This window comes from Staurois parvus, unplaced genomic scaffold (assembly GCF_062004578.1).
Source record: "Staurois parvus isolate SC_StPar_1 unplaced genomic scaffold, SC_StPar_1.0 ptg000973l, whole genome shotgun sequence".
NCBI classification, from domain to species: Eukaryota; Metazoa; Chordata; class Amphibia; order Anura; family Ranidae; genus Staurois; species Staurois parvus.
Window position 1 is genome coordinate 241,564 of NW_028318769.1, and position 21,296 is coordinate 262,859.

General features: G+C 45.7%; 1 protein-coding gene across 1 annotated transcript in view; it reads left to right on the forward strand.

The window, feature by feature from the left end:
• The window catches only part of LOC149441564 (H-2 class II histocompatibility antigen, E-S beta chain-like), a 146,180-nt gene extending 135,247 nt beyond the window's left edge, over positions 1-10,933 (forward strand). The window contains exons 5-7 of the mRNA XM_089657160.1: positions 3,894-4,007; positions 4,088-4,120; positions 7,324-10,933. Coding sequence (XP_089513286.1) covers positions 3,894-4,007; positions 4,088-4,120; positions 7,324-7,340 — 164 coding nt within the window. The 3' untranslated portion in view covers positions 7,341-10,933. The remainder of the gene's footprint in view (positions 1-3,893; positions 4,008-4,087; positions 4,121-7,323) is intronic.
• Positions 10,934-21,296: the final 10,363 nt, after the last annotated feature.

Genomic DNA, 21,296 nt, shown 5'->3' on the forward strand with positions numbered 1-21,296 from the left:
TTCAGCATTACCTATAATGCTACCACCTCCCCCTCGTTCCCCCTCTCTGTTGGGGTCCCCCAAGGCTCTGTCCTCAGGCCCCTTCTCTTCTCCATCTACACCTCCTCCCTCATCAAACTGATACACTCCCATGGCTTCAACTATCACTTCTACGCCAATGACACGCAAATTTACCTCTCCACCCCTCACCTCACTCCTTCAGTCTCAATTTCCTCAAACTGAACCTTTCCAAAACCAAGCTCCTAATCTTCCCCCCAGCCCGCACCCCCCCCCCTCCATCATGACCAACAACGCCACCATCAGTCCCACCCCGAAAGCCAAAGTCCTAGATGTCACTCTAGACTCAAACCTGTCCTTCCAACCCCATGTCCAATCGTTGGCAAACTCATGTAGACTCCACCTCTGCAACATCTCCAAAATACGTACGTTCCTAACCCCAGACACTACTAAACAACTCGTTCACTCCCTCATTATTTCACGTTTGGACTACTGCAACTCCATTCTCACCAGCCTACCTCATCACAGACTATCCCCGCTTCAGTCTATCCTGAACTCAGCAGCCAAACTCATCCACCTTACCAACTGCTCCGCTTCTGCCACCCCCCTCTGTCATTCCCTCCACTGGCTCCCGATTGCCCAGTGCATTAGATTCAAACTACTAACACTGACATACAAAGCCATTCATAACACTGCCCCAAACTACCTCACCGACCTGATACCCAAATACCACCCTACCCGTAATCTTTGCTCCTCACAAAACCTCCTACTTTCTAGCTCCCTGGTCTCCACCTCCCACGCCCGACTGCAGGACTTCTCCAGGATTTCCCCCATCCTCTGGAACGCACTACCCCAATCCATCAGACTGTCACCTACTGTCAGGGCTCCCGGTATGACCAGAGGTGTGTGGACTGACACAGGGAAACGCAGGCTTCAGATATGGTATAAATAAGACAATTTATTAAGACTAACAATACAAATATAAACGCAGTGCACCAAACCCCAAGCTAAATACATACAACAAGGTGAAACAAACCCAAACCTAAACTGATATAGATACACAGGTACATACACATATAGAGCACAACGTAGTCAGGCAGGCCGGGTCGATAACTATTGGGCAGGTAGGTACAGGAGGAGCAGGCGGAGAGTAGTCAGGTCACGAGCCGGGTACAGCAACTAACGGGCAGGTAGGTACAGCGGGTCAGGCAGAGAATGGTCAGGGTCACAAGCCAGGGATCAAACAGGAGAAGTCAGCAGAGGTCAGGATCAGGCAGGGTCGGCAACAAGACAGGCAGAAACAGGAACAGGAATGCAGGTTACAAAATACAGGGGGCCATGGAAAAACACACACCAAGGCCCTGACTGTGAGTCTGGCCATTCCTTAAATACAACCCCCATAATCAGCTTCAGGTGTTTGGTTGACTGCAGGGTTGAGTCTCTGATTGCTGAGAGCACCCGCTGGCCAGCCCTGGTACTGCAGCCCACAAGGCAGGTGAGTCCCACCATTATTGGCAAGTCTATTCCTGACACCTACCCTCCGCCACCTTTAGGCGCACCCTGAAAACCCATCTCTTCAGGGAAGCCTACCCCACCCTCACCTAACAGCCGATCTCCTCCACTCCTCCTACCCCTCCATCCCCCACAGCCACTTCCTCCTGTACCACTTTCCCCTCCCTCCTAGATTGTAAGCTCGAAAGAGCAGGGCCCTCTCGAACCCCTCGTGTATTGTTTTGTTACTGTATTGTCTCATGTTCTGTCCCCCACTATAATGTACAGCGCTGAGCAAACCATTCTGGCGCTATATAAATACTGTATAATAATAATAATATACCAAAATTGTAGACTGAGCTGCGCATGCTTTCCCAAGTAAAGTTACACTTTTAAGGGCTCATTTATACTTGCTTCAACTTTAGCACACATTAAAGCTCCTGCCACTTCACCGTAATTTATTGATGTGTTTTTGATGCTTCGGTGATGCTTTTTTGAAGCTTTAACGAAGCTTGGTAAATAAGTGTTTTGATTTTCTATTTGTTTTAAAAAGGTCCAGTAGAACAGTAGCTCTTTAGTACCCCCACTCAGCAGATCCCCAGCGCATTGGTACTCTTGTTTAGCAGATCCCCTGGTCAGTAGTACCCCCATTTCTGCTGATGCCCCACTCAGTAGTACCCCCAGCTTTGCTGATCACCCGCTCAGTATTAACCACCAGCTCTGCTGATCCCCCACTCAGTAGTACCCCCAGCTCTGCTGATCCCCCACTCAGTAGTACCCCCCAGCTCTGCTGATCACCCACTCAGTAGTAACTCCCAGCTCTGCTGATTCCCCACTCAGTAGTAACTCCCAGCTCTGCTGATCCCACACTCAGTAGTAACTCCCAGCTCTGCTGATCCCACACTCAGTAGTAACTCCCAGCTCTGCTGATCCCTCACTCAGTAGTAACTCCCAGCTCTGCTGATTCCCCACTCAGTAGTAACTCCCAGCTCTGCTGATCCCACACTCAGTAGTAACTCCCAGCTCTGCTGATCCCACACTCAGTAGTAACTCCCAGCTCTGCTGATCCCACACTCAGTAGTAACTCCCAGCTCTGCTGATCCCCCACTCAGTAGTAACCCCCAGCGCTGCTGATCCCCCACTCAGTAGTAACCCCCAACACTGCTGATTTTTTGGTTTGCGGATCCCCCTCACTCTCTTAGGTCCCCCTCACCTCCCACTCTGCGCATGATGTGTGACATTACTAGTTCCAGTCCAAACCCCGTTCACCTTCCTGCTGATCCACACTGCACACCAGATGTGACATCTGCACCAGACACTTCTAGAATATATACACATGAACCGAGTAATTGCTGATGACGTCTTTCTGGTTTGCTCCTTGGTTTACCAGTCCATCCTGGGATATCTCATACCTGCAATACCTCCAAAACAAAGCAAAGCTAATTAAATAGAAGCCTCTCAAAAGCTGCAGGTGCTGCTAGCGAGCTTTGTCATAGACTTCTGTGGAGGCTTTGGAGACCCTTTGAAGCTCCAAGAAATTGACATTGGGTATAATTTGTGCAGCAAAGCAAACACAAACAGGACTGTAAGCATATCATTTTATTTAGTGACAGGGGCTTTGATTGGCATTTAGAGCACTCTAAAAAAGCGTGTTCAGTGCCACATTTTGAAGCATGTGTAAATTAGCCCTAAGCTACGAATGCTTCCTGGCGGCAATTAGCTATGAGAACCACAGCGGGGATTCCCAGGATTAGCTATGAGTAGGCAGCCCCATTGAAAACAATGTGAGGCTTCGGGCTCTCGCAGCTATGTGTTACTAATTATATTTGGACAAGGTAAAGTAAAAATCAACTCCGTACATACAGTATATATTGTTCATTGAACAGCTGTAGTTATTTTGTGACGTGTGATAAGTTTAGCAGAGATTGCAAATCATGCTGACCCTGGCTGGTAGAATGACAGAAAAGGTACAGGGCAGGGGTGAGTGACAAAGTATCATATTTGTAGTTATTGCAGAAGTTGTACAGTAAAGTCTTGATTACACTGGTGATTGGTGGGCGGTAATATACAATTTAGCTGCATTTTCAACACCCCCCAACTGACCCCTGTTAAGCTGCTAAATCAGCTAAATGGGGGTGCGCACATGCTGTGCAAAAAAATATACCCCCTGTAATTCCCAAGTGCATGGAGCTGCAATGCTAGCACCCTGCTGCCATGTGTAATGTACGCAGTTCCAGTGTGGTGGTGTGGCATTTAAAGGGTTGAAACAGACAGTGAGGATGTGACGTATTGTCTCCAAACTGCCTGTCACTTTTCAGAGGGGGTGGCGAAGTCTGACACACATCTAAACTTGGCCAAAGAAATGTATTCCTTGTACTTCATCAATTCCTCATATTTCTTTGCAGACCCCCAGGAATCAGAATCAGCAAGAAACAAGGTGGCAACTGGAATTGTGGGATTTGTGCTGGGAACCATACTTATCATTGGCGGTGTGGTTGTCTATCTGAGAGGTCGCAAAGGTAAATACAAAATCTGTTGTCCTCCCAATACCAAATGAGGTTTCAGTCATGTTAGTGACCACTTTTATTCTTTTTTACAGCCCAAATGACATTCCGTGGACCCCAGGCTGAACGTAAGTGATTTTTTTTGTTTTGTTTTTTTGCAGCTAATGTTATTTTGACAAAAGTGATCTATAAGCCACACAATTCATACCAGAGCCTCATCTATAGCAGATTTGGAACTGAAAAAAATGAATCACTTTTAGACACAAGTGTGCTTTTACTTTGTAGATTTGTTTTGGAAGATTTTAAAGCTTAACCTCCCTGGCGGTATTCCCGAGTGTAGCTCGGGGTAAAATTTCAGTACCAAGAGCGGTAACCCCGAGCTACACTCGGGCTTACCATGTGGCGTTGCTCAGGGATTCCCTGCAGCGCTTACCTTGTCCTTCGCTCCCGCGATGTGTTCCATGCAGTGTCCCCGGCCATCTCCTCCGGCCGATGCCGGCATCCGGCTTCCGTGTTCCGGTCCCTGTGACATCGGGACGTACGGCAGCTGTAACCAGCGGCAAATTTTTTAAAAATTTCATTTTTTGTAAACGAATATTGCATAGTAAAACATTGCTGTTTCAAACCATTTCACATATATTTTGTCCCTACTGCTTTGTCCGGTGCCCTGCCTGCATTTTTCCTGTTCTTTCTGCCTGGAGACTTAGAAAAGTCCATGGCGTCCAAAAAGCATTCCTTTAGGTCAAAAGCGGTTTTAGACCAGCTAGAGAACAGCGATAGTAAATTAGAACCACTTGCAGAATTGAGTGATAATGATTCATGGGAAATTCGTCATCAGACACTGAAAACGATTCTGCAACTGAGCTCAGTGATGTGCGAACTTGGCGCTATATTTCAAATTTGTGTTTTTGGTTGAATTAAATTTACAGTAGGGCAAAAAAGTATTTAGTCAGCCACCAATTGTGCAAGTTCTCCCACTTAAAAAGATGAGAGAGGCCTGTAATTGGCATCATAGGGAGACCTCAACTATGAGAGACAAAATGAGAAAAAAAATCCAGACAATCACATTGGCTGATTTGGAAAGAATTTATTTGCAAATTATGGTGGAAAATAAGTATTTGGTCAATATGAAAAGTTCATCTGAATACTTTGTTATATATCCTTTGTTGGCAATGACAGAGGTCAGACGTTTCCTGTAAGTCTTCACAAGGTTGGCACACACTGTTGCTGGTATGTTGGCCCATTCCTCCATGCAGATCTCCTCTAGAGCAGTGATGTTTTGGGGCTGTCGCTGGGCAACACGGACTTTCAACTCCCTCCAAAGGTTTTCTATGGGGTTGAGATCTGGAGACTGGCTAGGCCACTCCAGGACCTTGAAATGCTTCTTACGAAGCCACTCCTTCATTGCCCGGGCGGTATGCTTGGGATCATTGTCATGTTGGAAGACCCAGCCATGTTTCATCTTCAATGCCCTTGCTGATGGAAGGAGGTTTGCACTCAAAATCTCACGATACATGGCCCCATTCATTCAGTCCGGTACATGGATCAGTCATCCTGGTCCCTTTGCGGAGAAACAGCCCCAAAGCATGATGTTGCCACCCCCATGCTTCACAGTAGGTATGGTGTTCTTTGGATGCAACTCAGCATTCTCTCTCCTCCAAACACGACGAGTTGTGTTTCTACCAAACAGTTCTATTTTGGTTTCATCTGACCATAAGACATTCTCCCAATCCTCTTCTGGATCATCCAAATGATCTCTAGCAAACTTCAGACGGGCCCAGACATGTACTGGCTTAAGCAGGGGGACACGTCTGGCACTGCAGGATCTGAGTCCCTGGCAGCGTAGTGTGTTACTGATGGTAGCCTTTGTTACGTTGGTCCCAGCTCTTTCACTAGGTCCCCCCGTGTGGCCCTGGGATTTTTGCTCACCGTTCTTGTGATCATTTTGACCCCATGGGGTGAGATCTTGCATGGAGCCCCAGAACGAGGGAGATTATCATTGGTCTTGTATGTCTTCCATTTTCTAATTATTGCTCCCACAGTTGATTTGTTCACACCAAGCTGCTTGCCTATTGCAGATTCAGTCTTCCCAGCCTGGTGCAGGTCTACAATTTTGTTTCTGGTGTCCTTCGACAGCTCTTTGGTCTTCACCATAGTGGAGTTTGGAGTGTGACTGTTTGAGGTTGTGGACAGGTGTCTTTTATACTGATAACAAGTTCAAACAGGTGCCATTGATACAGGTTATGAGTGCAGGACAGAGGAGCCTCTTAAAGAAGAAGGTACAGGTCTGTGAGAGCCAGAAATCTTGCTTGTTTGTAGGTGACCAAATACTTATTTTCCACCATAATTTGCAAATAAATTCTTTCCAAATCAGCCAATGTGATTGTCTGGATTTTTTTTCTCATTTTGTCTCTCATAGTTGAGGTCTACCTATGATGCCAATTACAGGACTCTCTCATCTTTTTAAGTGGGAGAACTTGCACAATTGGTGGCTGACTAAATACTTTTTTTCCCCACTGTATTATTATTATATTATTATTTTTTATGATTATTAAATTATAATTTATGATTTCGTGTTTCAAGTTTTATCATATCCGGAATGTTTACTAGACTCTTGTTCGGACAGATTTCAGTGAGTTATTACTAAAAATGACAGCCTACAATAAAAAAAATACATATTTCCATGCAAAATAATGGTACCGCTTTCAGCACCAAAAATCTGAAATAATCATACCGCTAGGGAGGTTAAAAAGGAATTGGCCTTGTATAAGAAAATAATTTCTTGGGAAGTTATTTTTGGGCAAATATGAAAGTTAGGAAGACATCTTTCCTCAGCCTGGACCAGCTGAGTGACATCAACTTCAGTCCGCTGTCAGCTGAAAACGGGTGACTGGAGTGCTGAATGAACTGCACTCCTGTGATCCACAGGAGAAGTACAGCCAAAAGAGCTTTGGCTGTTCTTCTCCTTTAAAGCAAAAGGTGGTTCAACAAAATACTGACACGAGGAGGTGATCCATTTTCCAACTCAGTGATTCTGTTTTTGAATTGTTTTTATTTTTTTCTGACATGCTGGTGTTATATCTTTCACTTGGATGTTATAAGTTGCACTGAGTAAATACAGAAACTGTGTCTGTCTTCATTTAATTTTTTAAAAGGGGGGGGGGGGGTGATTTCGTTTCTATACTCACTATATTTCTTTAAAAATATTTCATTCCTTTTGTGACATGAAGTTGACCTTTCACCACTGTTACATTATATATCCATCTATATATGTTGCCCTTTTTATGATTTTCTACTAATGGTATTATTTTTTGTTCTATTACTCTTTCAGATTTTATACACACATAAGTGAGAGAAGTTCTATCGCTACTCTGCTGATTTTGGACTGCTTACTGTACAAATTCTGAAGCTATCATGTTCGAGGTCTCAGTCCACTACGTTATCTAAAGCCTGGCATATAGTCAAACAATCAATAAAATAAGAAATCTGTAACATAAATGATCTTAGTATGTGGAAGTGACAAAAGAAAGCGTTTTTATGGCCAAAATGTAAAATCCATCATTGCCAATTCTCTAGGAATTTTAAAGAAAAACAGTTACTTTTCAAATGCATGGCTTCTGGTAGTTTTGTGTATTCCGGTGAGCTCTTTTAATACCGTGTGGTTGGGAGTAGCTTGTAAAGTCTTAGTGTACATTCTATAGACTTGATCAATTAAAAAGTTTTCTCCATGTGGGTTGCAATCAGACAGTTCTATTTTCACTAATCCACCCGCATAGATGAGCTCAGGTAGGTTCAGCACAAGTCCGAATCCGCCTGAGCTCTCAAGCCAGGAAGCTGTCAAAGATGACAGTCAATCATAAGTGATTAAGGCATTCTACGCCCCACAGCATGCTTCTTCCATACGTGTGGGTATGGGGTGGGGAATGCCTCCGCCACTTGAGATTGGCTGTCAGCCTTGAAAGATTCCCAGCAGGAGAGCTCAGGTGGGTTTGGACGTGTGACTGAGTTCATTCCTATCCACCAAGCCTTGTTTCCTATGGTGTCCATTCATACCACCATGTTGTGGTGTTGCATGTGTAAAGGTAAACCGTGCAGTGTGCTGATACTGCATATCTCACTGTCCTGCACACATCAGCAGTCACTGGTGTGAACGAGACCTTCATTTTAAAGTGGTTCCAAAGGCTGAATGTTTTTATAAAATGCATGAAGGTAAAAAACCTGTGTGCAACATCTCCCCCCAGCCCCCCTAATACTTACTTGAGCCTCATCGTGATCCAGCGATGTGCATAACAGCCTCAGCTGTCCTGGGTCTCTGTCCTCTCATTGACTGAGACAGCAGTGACAGCCATTGGCTCTCACTGCTGTCAATCACAGCCAGTGAGGAGAGAGAGGGGGTGGAGCTGTGCCTGCAGCTCTGTGTGACTGGACATACGGAGCAGCAGCTCGGGAGCTCGCCTGCTCGGATGACCCCATAGCAAGCTGCTTGCTATGGGGGCACCCGACAGGTAGGAGGGGCCAGGAGCACCCAGGAAGAGGAGGATCTGCACAAAGCAGGTAAGTATGACATGTTTGTTATTTATTTAAAAAAAGCAAGCCTTTAGTATCTCTTTAAATATTATGCATCCAAAATATCAAAACATAAATTTAAAGGTTGTCATAGGAAGAATAAAAGTCCTTTTTAAAATAATGAGAATTCATTTGGGTCAGTTCCTTATGTAATAAAAATAAAATTTTTTTGTTACTTGTTTCATTTATTCTTTATTTTTGCCCACTCAATTTGATTCTCCTCAAAAAATGATTGTTTTCCCCTCTCAAAACCTTATCTGCTGCAGTGTAAATACCTGAATCTGTCTTGGCATAAGCAGTTTATTCTAGCAATTTCTGTCTCTCCTTCATTGTCCAATCACAAGCTGAGGCCATGGAGGTAACCAGGTTGTTTAGCTTAGTTGCAGCAGCGAAAAGTGAGGTCAGCAGCCTAGCTGTGCTGCTTGACCGAGTTTTGTAAATCTCAGAACTGGTAGGACAGAATGTATCATTATTTGGGAAACTTGAGGCTCTTACACAGTAGTTCTTGTCTCTGCCCCTCCTACAAGGATCTCTTCTACTCTCTGGAAGCCGGGCTGCCTTGGTAATACTGTATGATGGTACATTATGGAACGTTCATCTTGCGGCATGATAGAAAATGAATTTACAGGAAATTAGCTCATCATTTGATTCAGCTACAGCAGTTGGGCAGAAATGGGAATCCTGGTAGGGAGTTCTTTCCACTAAAAGCTCTAAAATAGCAATCAAACATAGGTAGAAATTTTAGTTGATGTAGTTGTCTTTTACAACCTACATAATGGGTTTGATTTACTAAAGATAAATAGGCTGTGCAGTTGCTTTAGATCCAAGGGGAAATGAGGAGAAGCTCTGCTGATTTTTTTCATCCAATCATGTGCAAGTAAAAATGCTGTTTTTTTGTTATCCTTGCGTGTTCCCCTCGGATCTAGAGCAACTGCACTTTCAATGCACTTACAGTGCACAACCTATTTGCCTTTAGTAAATCAACCTCAATATATAGATTCTTAAACATGTCTGTCAATATTGTATTTTTTTATATGCAAAGACTAGGTCTCAACAAATACAAGCATACAAATGTGGATATGTGCACATTTCTTTTCAATTCTGACCAATAACATATTGTTGAAAACAAAACATTCTTGGACAGAGCAATTTTAGCAATTCATTTTGGAATTACAAAACAGACCATGAAGACCATTAAATTATAGTTAAACCTGAAGGCTTTCTGAATATATCTTAAAATCTACAATAGCATTTTTTTGTACAATTAATCCACTTAAAGAAATAAGTGCTTTAGCCTTTAAAATGTTGCTTATTACATTTACTTTTCTTTTGAATGTTCTTTCTTGATATCTATAAATCCCAGTTGAGTTCTTTTAGAAAACTTCACTCATCACTTCAAGGTGCACCAAATTATATATTGTCATTGTCTTACCTGTCATTTCCACTGTCATGAATACAGCCTGTGAGAACGGGGATCTCAGTACTGTGGTCCAACGCACCCCTCTTCTGAGTCAGGCCATTAGCTCTGCAGTCAACAGATTGTGAACTTTGCTCATTGTAGAGCTGTCCATCTGACTCAGGAGTCAAACTGCTGTTCATACAGATAGAGCAGCCGTCCTGAGCTGCAGACTACTAGTGGGGACAGGCTGTTTTAATGGCACCAGGGCATTCATACAATAAAATGGCAGGGAAACCATTGAAAACTTATCATTTGGTGCACCCTGTTATGATGGGTGCCATTTAATAAAAGAGTTCAACTGGGCTTTAAGGCTACATTCACACAGCAGTTTAACAGCAGATAGCTTGCTGCATTCAGAGCCGGCTAAACGCCACCCTTGGACGCAGCAAAACTCTGTGCTATGGCCGCATACAAACTGTATGATCAGCTGCCAACCTTGGATGCATATTGTCTGTGTCTGGGGTCAGCCGGAGGCTGAAAAGCAGCAGCACCAGCAATAGATTTGTACAAATCTGGTAGCCACCACTGACAGCTGCAACTGTTCTTACACAGTGTGCAGGCAGCGTTTACAACTGCCAGTAAGACTCTACTGGTTTCTTGACAGTGGCTGACCACTGCTAAACTGCTGTGTGGATGTAGCCTAAGTAATGTCACAAATCTCTAGGGAATTGATAGACTTCATTTTTCAGGGCTGTGTTTGGGCAATATAAAACGTGCATAATACTTTGCTGTTTAAGTCACACCTTGCTTTGTGTATCTATATTTTACATTTTTACGTTGTGTGTACTGTAGAGTTTATGGTCTGATTTTACCCTTGCATAGAGAAATCACATGAGCAGCAAAATGCTTTTATCAGTTGTAAAGTTTCACAAAATGCTTTTGGTTTGGATCAATAAATTTGTCAATTTACAGCCTAGCAGAATGGGCAGTCTTTTTTTTTTCATATGACACTGATCAAATAATATTGCTTTATTGTTTTTATTGTTACTTGCAGTTAAAGAAACATGCCGTGAAAAAAAGATGGGCATTGTCATTGCTGAACATTTTTCCAAGCTGCAGACTGAATTGTCTTGATACTAAATGTGTAATTGTTCCAGACAGTGACCTGCGAAATGTGAACCAGGTTGAAAGCCCCAAGTTTGCACATTCAACTCAGAAGTCAGCAGTACCATAAGATACAATTCTGTAGAGGACATGTGTACTCAAGCAATGATATAAATTAAATCAGAGTAAAAACACTGCCAATGGAACACACACACACACACACACACTCACATTTTTGCAAATATTTTATTGTATCTTTTCATGTGACAACAATGACACTTTGCTACAATGTGACTTAGTGAGTGTACAGCTTGTATAACATGTAAATTTGCTGTCCCCTCAAAATAACGCAACTCACAACCATTAATGTCTGAACTGCTGGCAACAAAAGTGAGTCCACCCCTAAGTGACAAGGTCCAAATTGTGCCCAATTAGCCATTTTCCCTCCCCGGTGTCATGTGACTCGTTAATGTTACAAGGTCTCAGGTGTGAATGGGGAGCAGATGTGTTAAATTTGGTGTCATCGCTCTCACGCTCTCATACTGGTCCCTGGAAGTTCAACATGGCACCTTATGGCAAAGAACTCTCTAAGGATCTGAATAAAAGAATTGTTGCTCTACATAAAGATGGCCTAGGCTATAAGAAGATTGCCAAGACCCTGAAACTGAGCTGCAGTACGGTGGCCAAGACCATACAGCAGTTTAACAGGACAGGTTCCACTCAGAACAGGCCTCGCCATGGTCGACCAAAGAGGTTGAGTGCACGTGCTCAACGTCATATCCAGAGGTTGTCTTTGGGAAATAGATGTATGAGTGCTGCCAGCATTGCTGCAGAGGTTGAAGGGGTGGGGGGGGTCAGCCTATCAGTGCTCAGACCACACGCTGCACACTGCATTAAATTGGTCTGCACAAGTGTGTCTTGCCTACAGTCAAGCATGGTGGTGGGAGTGTCATGGTCTGGGGCTGCATGAGTGATGCTGGCACTGGGGAGCTAAAGTTCATTGAGGGAACCATGAATGCCAACATGTACTGTGACATACTGAAGCAGAGCATGATCCCCTCCCTTCGGAGATTGGGCTGCAGGGCAGTATTCCAACATGATAACAACCCCAAACACACCTCCAAAATGACCACTGCCTTGCTAAAGAAGCTGAGGGTAAAGGTGATGGACTGGCCAAGCATGTCTCCAGACCTAAACGCTATTGAGCATCTGTGGGACATCCTCAAATGGAAGGTGGAGGAGCACAAGGTCTCTAATATCCACCAGCTCCATGATGTCATCATGGAGGAGTAGAAGAGGACTCCAGTGGCAACCTGTGAAACTCTGGTGAACTCCATGCCCAAAAGGGTTAAGGCAGTGCTTGAAAATAATGGTGGCCACACAAAATATTGACACTTTGGGCCCAATTTGGACATTGTCACTTAGTGGTGGACTCACGTTTGTTGCCAGCGGTTTAGACATTAATGGCTGTGTGTTGAGTTATTTTGAGGGGACAGCAAATTTACATGTTATACAAGCTGTACACTCACTACGTCACATTGTAGCAAAGTGTCAGTTCTTCAGTGTTGTCACATGAAAAGATAGAATGAAATATTTACAAAAATGTGAGGGGTGGACTCAATTCTGTGAGATACTGTATGTGTATATATGAATGTGTATGTGTGTGTGTGTGTGTGTGTGTATTGAGTCCTTAATACACTTGGGGATTAAACAGCGGCTGCCATCATGCGGAGTGAGCCAGCTCTGTACAATGGAGACATGGGAGAAAGGGAAGGAGGTGCCACTAAGTGCAGTATGGTAACACAAACTTTAATGACAAACAGTAGAAATGCATTAACAGGAGTAAATAATGGTAAAGCATATCTGCATATCCAGAAGGGGGGTCTCTTCTCCATCCCGTAAGGAACTGCCAGTGGAAAAAAGTCAGATGGTAGTGCTGGAAGTGAAGTCTAGGAAGGCAAACCGCTAACAATAAATGAAATCATGTTATGGTCACTGCTACCCTGATGTTCTTTTATATGAACATTCGTAATAAGCTCTGCATGGTTTGAGATTACCAGATCTAGCAGAGTATCATTCCTAGTTGGCGCCTCTATGAACTGAACCATAAAAGTGTCCTGTAGTAGGTTTATAAAATTTTGCCCTTTAACTGTTCCTACAGTACTATTACTCCAGTTAAAATCCCCCATTATTATCACTGTCCCAGCCCTTGCAGACTGTTTGATCTGTGCAAGGAGCTGAGTCTCCACCTCCTCATTAGCACTGGGAGGCCTATAACAAACTCCAATGATTACCTTTGTAGTACGCACCCCCAGGTGCAGTTCCACCCATGATGCTTCAGCCTCATCGCACTCTCAATCAACTAGGTCCTCAGTCCTCAGCAAGTTGTTGCTATGACTAAAAAATGTATCCCTGTGTTCCATAACACACTCTAAAATTATGTGTTTCCCAAGCTATGAACACGGTCGACACTGAATTGCAAGTCTAAATGTTGCCTGTAAAGTTGTCAGTCAGCGCTGTATCCTGCAGACAATGATCTCCAAGGAAAGGTGAACTCGCTAAAGAGGTGCTTTACAGGTCCAGGGCAGTGAACCCCTTAGCAGAGTCTTGAGTCCCTGTAGATCCTGCATGAGAGGAAAAGATGGCCCTCCTGGCTGTGCAGCATGGACTGGTGAGTGCCTCTGTAATGGAGCATGTGGTAGTATTTTCCTAACTGTGCACTGGGGCAGTGTAAGCTGATTTTTACATGCAAAGTGATAAAACTCAGGCACTGCTCAAAAGGGGCAGATCAGCGCAACACACTTGCAAGATTATGTCAATGCATGCATCTGTAAATGTGCAGGCACAATTTTTCCAATTCCTTTGGCGCTTTGCGATTACAAGCTCTTGACTGGTATAGTGCAGAACAGCTTCAGCGGTTCACCCTCTGCCACAGCCCTTGCACAGCTGCAGAAGCCTACATCACATGGGGTGGAGTGGCCACTCACTTATAGGGTATTATAAGCCTATTAACTGTCAGTAAACCTGTCACGGAGCTAGCCCCTTACTCTTCTGTCCCGTCCATGCTGGGACTTCTAGTCCTCCGTGTCACTGACACAGGCAGCCCTCAGCAGCCCCTCACCCCCCTGTCCCCTTCCCTGCTGAGGGAATCCACAAACAGGCCCCCTCCTCCCTTCCCCCTCATGCATATCTTCCCAGGCTCCATGCCAGAGGCCTTGTTCCCTTGGTGGGCCTGGAGACCTGGGAGACAGGACCCGTTGCCATGGTAACCCGACAGGAAATCTCAGGTTACCACTGCATACTTAAGGGAGTGCAAGGAAACCCCAGTTGTGTTCTCCTGGCTGTGTGTGTGAGAGAAGACTGTGCTGCTTGCCAGTTTCTCTCATACGACCATCCCCCGTCCTCCTTCTCATCTCCCTGGCTGACCGAACTATCCATGCTGCTCGATCCTCACCTGTGTGGGGTGAACTCTCTGCTGCCTGGAACTCATTCCCTGGCTGGACTTACCCCTTGTTCCCTGTGAGCCTGCGGGCTGGACATTTTCCCGGCCTGGATTTAACTCTTTGTTGCCTGTGAGCCGAACGGACCTAACCCTTCCCTGCCTGGAGCTGCCTGTGTGGAATAACCCTGTGTTGCTGGTGTGGACTGTAAACATCTGTGTCCGGCTCCCCGCATCCAGTAAGTGGACTAACCCCGTGCTGCCCAAAAGACTGAACCCTGTGGATTACCATACCCCTGTTGTTCCATATTGCCTTCCAAAGAACTTTACTGTGTTGCTGTGTCTGGTGTGGATCTGTGGACTAAAGGAACTGTTGTCTGTGCCCCAAAAACCTCCCCAATAAACGCCACACGGGTTCCCTGCAATATGTCTCTGTGTGCTCTCTGGTTCTCTTGACAAAGCCCATGCCTCATTCAGGCAGAGAGGTTGGGGGAAGTGTGACTGGGTGGGCTTTGAAATCCCTCTACCAAGTAGGGAAGACCTCCTGCATAGTCTGCCCTGTACTCAGCTCTAAATTCCAACCCTTATCTGGTATTTCTACTGTCTCAGGGGCAAAATTCTCTAGTTCCATTGTGTCAAGGGAGGACTTTCTGCAGCCATCCATGATTTACGGAATCAGCTCTAAGAAATTTTCACTGGTTTGAAACACCTGGGATGCAAGCATGTTCTCCTTCCTCTACTCCCATTTTGCTGGAGGATGAGGCATCATGGACATCTCAAGATAATTGAGAATCTTCTATAAATGAGTGCTCCCAGGATGAATCTCATTGTCTGGGGCTGTTGCAGACACAAAAGACCACAGCAGGCTTTGTGGCAGATTTTGTGTGCACTAACTTGAAGTTACCAATTCTGTAGTCTTTTTCTCCAAAAGTCTCTAGCTTTGGGTCCTAGAGGGCACCCAAACACCCCAAAGCCCTTAAGTGCACTCTGATTTGCAGGAAAAGATGTATGCCAATTGGGATCACCTGGGGGGTGTTTTCACCTTGAAACCTTGAAAGCGATTATGATGATGATGTTCGCCCATCATGTTTGAAGAGGATCTTGACATCTAACATCTATAGGGGTTGGGGGATGTCAAGACTTGCACTTGAATTGGATTAAAGTTAAAGAGAGGTGCGCATAGTCAGCCTCACTCTCTTTTCCTAGATTCCATCTTGCTTCAATGGCAGGACAAGAGCCGAGACAATTGGAGATGGGCTGGGTGCAGTGGTCGACCAGGGCGCCTTTTGTGTCTTAGCATACCACATCACTTGCGGGGACCGCCTTCATGAGTGTTGTCCTGTTCTAGTAGGTTTCATCCACTCAATCCACCAAAATCTGTCTTCACATGCTCGGGATAGACAAGTCCCTATCTCACCGAAGGTCAACCCAACGGCTACTCTCAACCTGGTTTGGCCAGCTTGTTGAAGCTGTTGGCCACTGTGCATGATACAGCTACTAGGAGCCAGAGGTAATAGCTGAGTGACAGGTGGGAAACAAAGGTGAATGAGCTGCCCTGAAAGAACATGACTTGCCATTACACCAGAGGTGCTACCCCTCCCTGCACACCCCATACACCCCTGAAATCAATTTGCTCAGCACGTGGAGAAGGAATTCTATAGGAAACGGGGTTCTCTGACCATTGATCCGGCCATTTCCTACTTGCACAGGATCTTGACAGTCCCAGTATATGAGGTCTCAAAGAACTCCAGTTTTCTTTCCCAAAATAACAAAAGGCATTGTGCATGTGAATGAATCATAACCCCACTGTCACTTTGCGTGTAATTTACCTCCTTTATCTGTATACAGCAGATTTCTGTGTCTGTGGTGTCACTCCTCCTGGTTGAATTTCTAAGTTCTCAAACTTCCTGTTTCCTTCCTTTTCCAGTCCTTATACTACATGTCCCATGATCCTTTGAACCTCTGTGGCTTTGGGGTGGGCTAAGAGAGTCACTTGTACCAGTTCTGGGAGTTGATGTGGGAGGGTCCTAGGGTTACTGTGTGTGTTTCTGGGCCTTCATGTGGGTGGTGAAAGGTGTAAATGTGTCATACTTCCTCCTGTGTCATTCCTCTCTTGCAGCATGCCAATGTATAATGGCCTACTGCAAGACTGCAGAGGAAGGGCTCTGGGAGGTTATTATGAAGACTACAGAGAAGGGCAACCAAACTGATACGAGGCATGGAGAAGCTCAGCTACGAGGAAAGATTAGAGGAACTGAATTTATTCTCTCGAGAAGAGGAGATTAAGGGGGGATATGATCTCCATGTATAATACATAAGGGGGGATAGGATCTCCATGTATAATACATAAGGGGGGATATGATCTCCACGTATAATACATGAGGGGGGATATGATCTCCATGTATAATACATAAGGGGGGATATGATCTCCATGTATAATACATAAGGGGAATATGATCTCCATGTATAATACATAAGGGGAGATATGATCTCCATGTATAATACATAAGGGGGAATATGATCTCTATGTATAATACATAAGGGGGGATATGATCTCCATGTATAATACATAAGGGGGGATATGATCTCCATGTATAATACATAAGGGGGGGATATGATCTCCATGTATAATACATAAGGGGGGGATATGATCTCTATGTATAATACATAAGGGGGGATATGATCTCCATGTATAATACATAAGGGGGATATGATCACCATGTATAATACATAAGGGGGGATATGGTCTCCATATATAAATACATCAGTGGTTCATATAGTGAACTCGGTGTAGAGCTATTCACCCTGATGTCATCACAGAGGACAAGGGGCACTCTTTACGTCTGGAGGAAAAGAAATTTAATCTCCAAAAACGGAAAGGTTTCTTCACAGAAAGAGCTGTGAAAATGTGGAATAAACTCCCTCAAGAGGTGGTTCTGGCCAGCTCAGTGGATTGTTTTAAAAAAAAGTCCTGGATTCTTTCTTGGATACACAGAATATAACTGGATACTAACATTTATAGGTAAAGTTGATCCAGGGAATATCCGATTGCCTCTCAGGATCAGGAAGGAAATTTTTCCCCTGCAGGAGCAAATTGGATCATGCTTTGCTGGTTTTTTTGCCTTCCTCTGGATCAAATGTGGGTGTAGGATTATAACCTTTTTTTAATGGTTGAACTGGATGGACTTTTGTCTTTTTTCAGCCAGACTATGTAACTATGAAGGTGTTTCCTCCATATGTAAATTAATCACTTCACAGACAGCAGGGCTCTGGGAGGGTGGGATCCATTCAATCCCATCCAGCAGCAGCACAGCTAGCATTCAGAACAGGCTGTGTATGAAGGTGTTTCCACCCGGGATAAAGCTGTGATCTGTGAGGCGGCACTTGGGAGGTTTGGAGTCTTCCTCTAGGTGTGACTAGGCAGGATTTAATGCCAATTAAGATGTATTCAGTCCCACCCACCATCAGAGCTGTAAATGAAGGTATATAATATGCAGAGTCTGAAAGACTCTAGCTGCTGCAGGAAGTGGCTGTGGGTGGGATAAAGTCCATCAGCAGGATATACAGAGTGTCACATGATACAAACCCACAACTAAACCCAGAATATCGGGATCTGCAGACAACAGAACAACATGTAACAGAAGAATGATCTTTTCTGGGATTGATCATTCCATTCAGTTTTAGTGAAAAGAAAGTTGGAATTCGGCTTTAAAGAAGTCCTCTTTAAGGTCTCCTTCTCTCTAGTTGGAGAAACTCTGAAGCCTGAAGTGGCTGCAGTGGGAGTTTTCCAAACCTTCAAAGTTTGGGCAGAGCATATTCTCCTCCTTTCCAGAGAATGTGACCCAGGGGATCTTGCAACCTGGCAGTTCCTGGAAGATTTTCCAAAAGCATTGAGTTTCCTGGTGGATGCTTTGGAAAACTGCATAAGGCAGCTTTCCTGGGCAGCCAGCATGTTTGTCCCCATGAAAAGAATCGTTTGGCTCAAGTGTTAGCAAAACTTTTCTGCAAGAAGAAAAACAAGTACTGTCCTTTAAAGGTGACTGCTTGTTCTGACCATCCTTGGATACCTGCATCCTGAAGGTAACTGTGAGTAGAAGCATGCTCACACCCCTAAAGAAGAGGGTGAAAGTGACAGGTCAGAAACTGGTGACACCTTCGGAGTCCAAGAAGAGTTCTTTGGTAAATGACAAGCCTCAGGTTCTAAGCAGAAGCCTACATCCCAGTTCCATAAGATAAATGAGACCCCCTCTGGGTCACGAGGCAAGTCTTCTTCACTGCTGACTTGGGTGGGAGGATGCCTATTGACTTTCACAGCCATCTGGACTTTGGAAATCACAAAGGACTAATTCTGCAGTATGGTGTCAAGAGGTTACAAGCTGGAGTTTCGCTGCTTCCCCCTTCATACTTTATGTGCTCATGGATATCTTTGGAGCCACAAAAAAGTGTGATTTTCTATGCAGCTCTTGGAAGGCTGCTGTCCAGGGGGTCTTCAAACCCATGCCAGAAGGGGAGAGGTCTCCCAACTTCTAATTCAAGCTAGATACATCCAAGCAATTGTGTCACTCTAGGATTACAACTAGAGATGAGCGAAGTATTCAAAAATTCGATTCAACTGATTCTGCGAATTCGTGGACAATATTCGATTCGAGTCGAATATATTCGCTGTGAATTTAACTTAAAAAAGGGTGTTTCTAGGCTTCAGAGAGACTTAATATTAGTGCAGAACACTGTACCTTTAATTTAAATGCCCTTGGAGTCTGCTGGGGAAGAGAAATAATACTGTCAGTCAGTATGACATGCAGATGAGTGCCGTCGATCTTAGAATCACCGCACACTTCACTCATTTGGCCAGTCACGGGGCCAAAACCAGTGTTTGGAGCCACAGTGTGGCGGTGGAGCCAACAGCAATGGGAGGCCATACAGCAACCTATGACAAAATGGAAAACCGCAGGAGTGTGAGGAGACCTCAAAGTGGCACATGGCAGAGTGGGAGCAATGGGAGGCCGTACAGGGACCCAGGTCACACTGTGGGACCAGCAGCAGCGTGACCAGGCGGTACGGGGGCCCATGGCAGATTTGACCTCGTTCATCCCATAGTCCTGCCGACTCACGAATAGCGTGGCCTCCTCAAAGGGCCTGAGCAAGCGCAGGTGTCACGCATGAGCTGCCAATGGCTGACATCTAAGTTACACAGGGAGTACCTTTATCCGCTTTTAACATCAGGAAATCTGTGATGGCCTTTCGCTGTTCGTAAAGGCGGTCTAACATATGTAGGGTTGAATTCCACCTTGTTGCAACGTCACAGCATGAGGAGTCGGTACGGGGGCCCATGGCAGATTACGTGCCTGGCAGCAGCAATGGGAGGCCCGTAATCTGCCAGCACCCTATGTCAAAAAATGGAACACACCAGCAGTGTGAAGAGACCTCAAAGTGGCACATGGCAGAGTGGGAGCAATGGGAGGCGGTACAGGGACCCAGGTCACACTGTGGGCTCAGCAGCAGCGTGACCAGGCGGTACGGGGGCCCATGGCCGATTTGGGGCCTGGCGGCACCTATGGGAGGCCTGTAATCTGCCAGCAACCTATGACAAAATGGAAAACCGCAGGAGTGTGAGGAGACCTCAAAGTGGCACATGGCAGAGTGGGAGCAATGGGAGGCGGTACAGGGACCCAGGTCACACTGTGGGCTCAGCAGCAGCGTGACCAGGTGGTACGGGGGCCCATGGCCGATTTGGGGCCTGGCGGCACCTATGGGAGGCCTGTAATCTGCCAGCACCCTATGACAAAATGGAACCCTGGGCTGGGGCAGGCAGAACCGCCGTATCTTTATCACGGTTTTCCCAGGCCACCGAATGGCGACGCTGCATATGCTGACGCAACGCTGTAGTCCCAACATGGGCCCCCTGGCCACGCTTGACTTTCTGGCCACATAGTCGACATACGGCTACGTTTACTTCCTCGGGCGGCTTGACGAAAACTTGCCACACCGCCGAGTAGGAAACTTTGCACCCGCTACTCCTCACTGGCTGACTGCTACTTCCTCCGTGCACACCGGCACCACTACTGGCCGTGGTGGTAGGCTGCAGTGGAGCTGGTGCTCTACTCCGTGGCCGTTTGCCTCCACTGACACTGCTGCGACCCTGCTGCCTCCTGGCAGCAGCAATGGGAGGCCGTACAGGGACCCATGAGAGACTCTGGACTTGGCAGCAGCATGAGGAGGCGGTATAGGGGCCCATGGCAGATTAGGGGCCTGGCAGCAGCTATGGGAGGCCCGTAATCTGCCAGCACCCTATGTCAAAAAATTGAACACAACAGCAGTGTGTGAGGAGACCTGAAAGTGGCACATGGCAGAGTGTGGCGATGGAGACAGCAGCAATGGGAGGCCGTACAGGGACCCACGAGAGACTCTGGACTTGGCAGCAGCATGAGGAGGTGGTATATAGGGGCCCATGGCAGATTAGGGGCCTGGCAGCAGCTATGGGAGGCCCGTAATCTGCCAGCACCCTATGTCAAAAAAATCAACACACCAGCAGTGTGAGGAGACCTGAAAGTGGCACATGGCATGAGAGACTCTGGACCTGGCAGCAGCATGAGGAGGCGGTACAGGGGCCCATGGCAGATTAGGGGCCTGGCAGCAGCTATGGGAGGCCCGTAATCTGCCAGCACCCTATGTCAAAAAATTGAACACAACAGCAGTGTGTGAGGAGACCTGAAAGTGGCACATGGCAGAGTGTGGCGATGGAGACAGCAGCAATGGGAGGCCGTACAGGGACCCACGAGAGACTCTGGACTTGGCA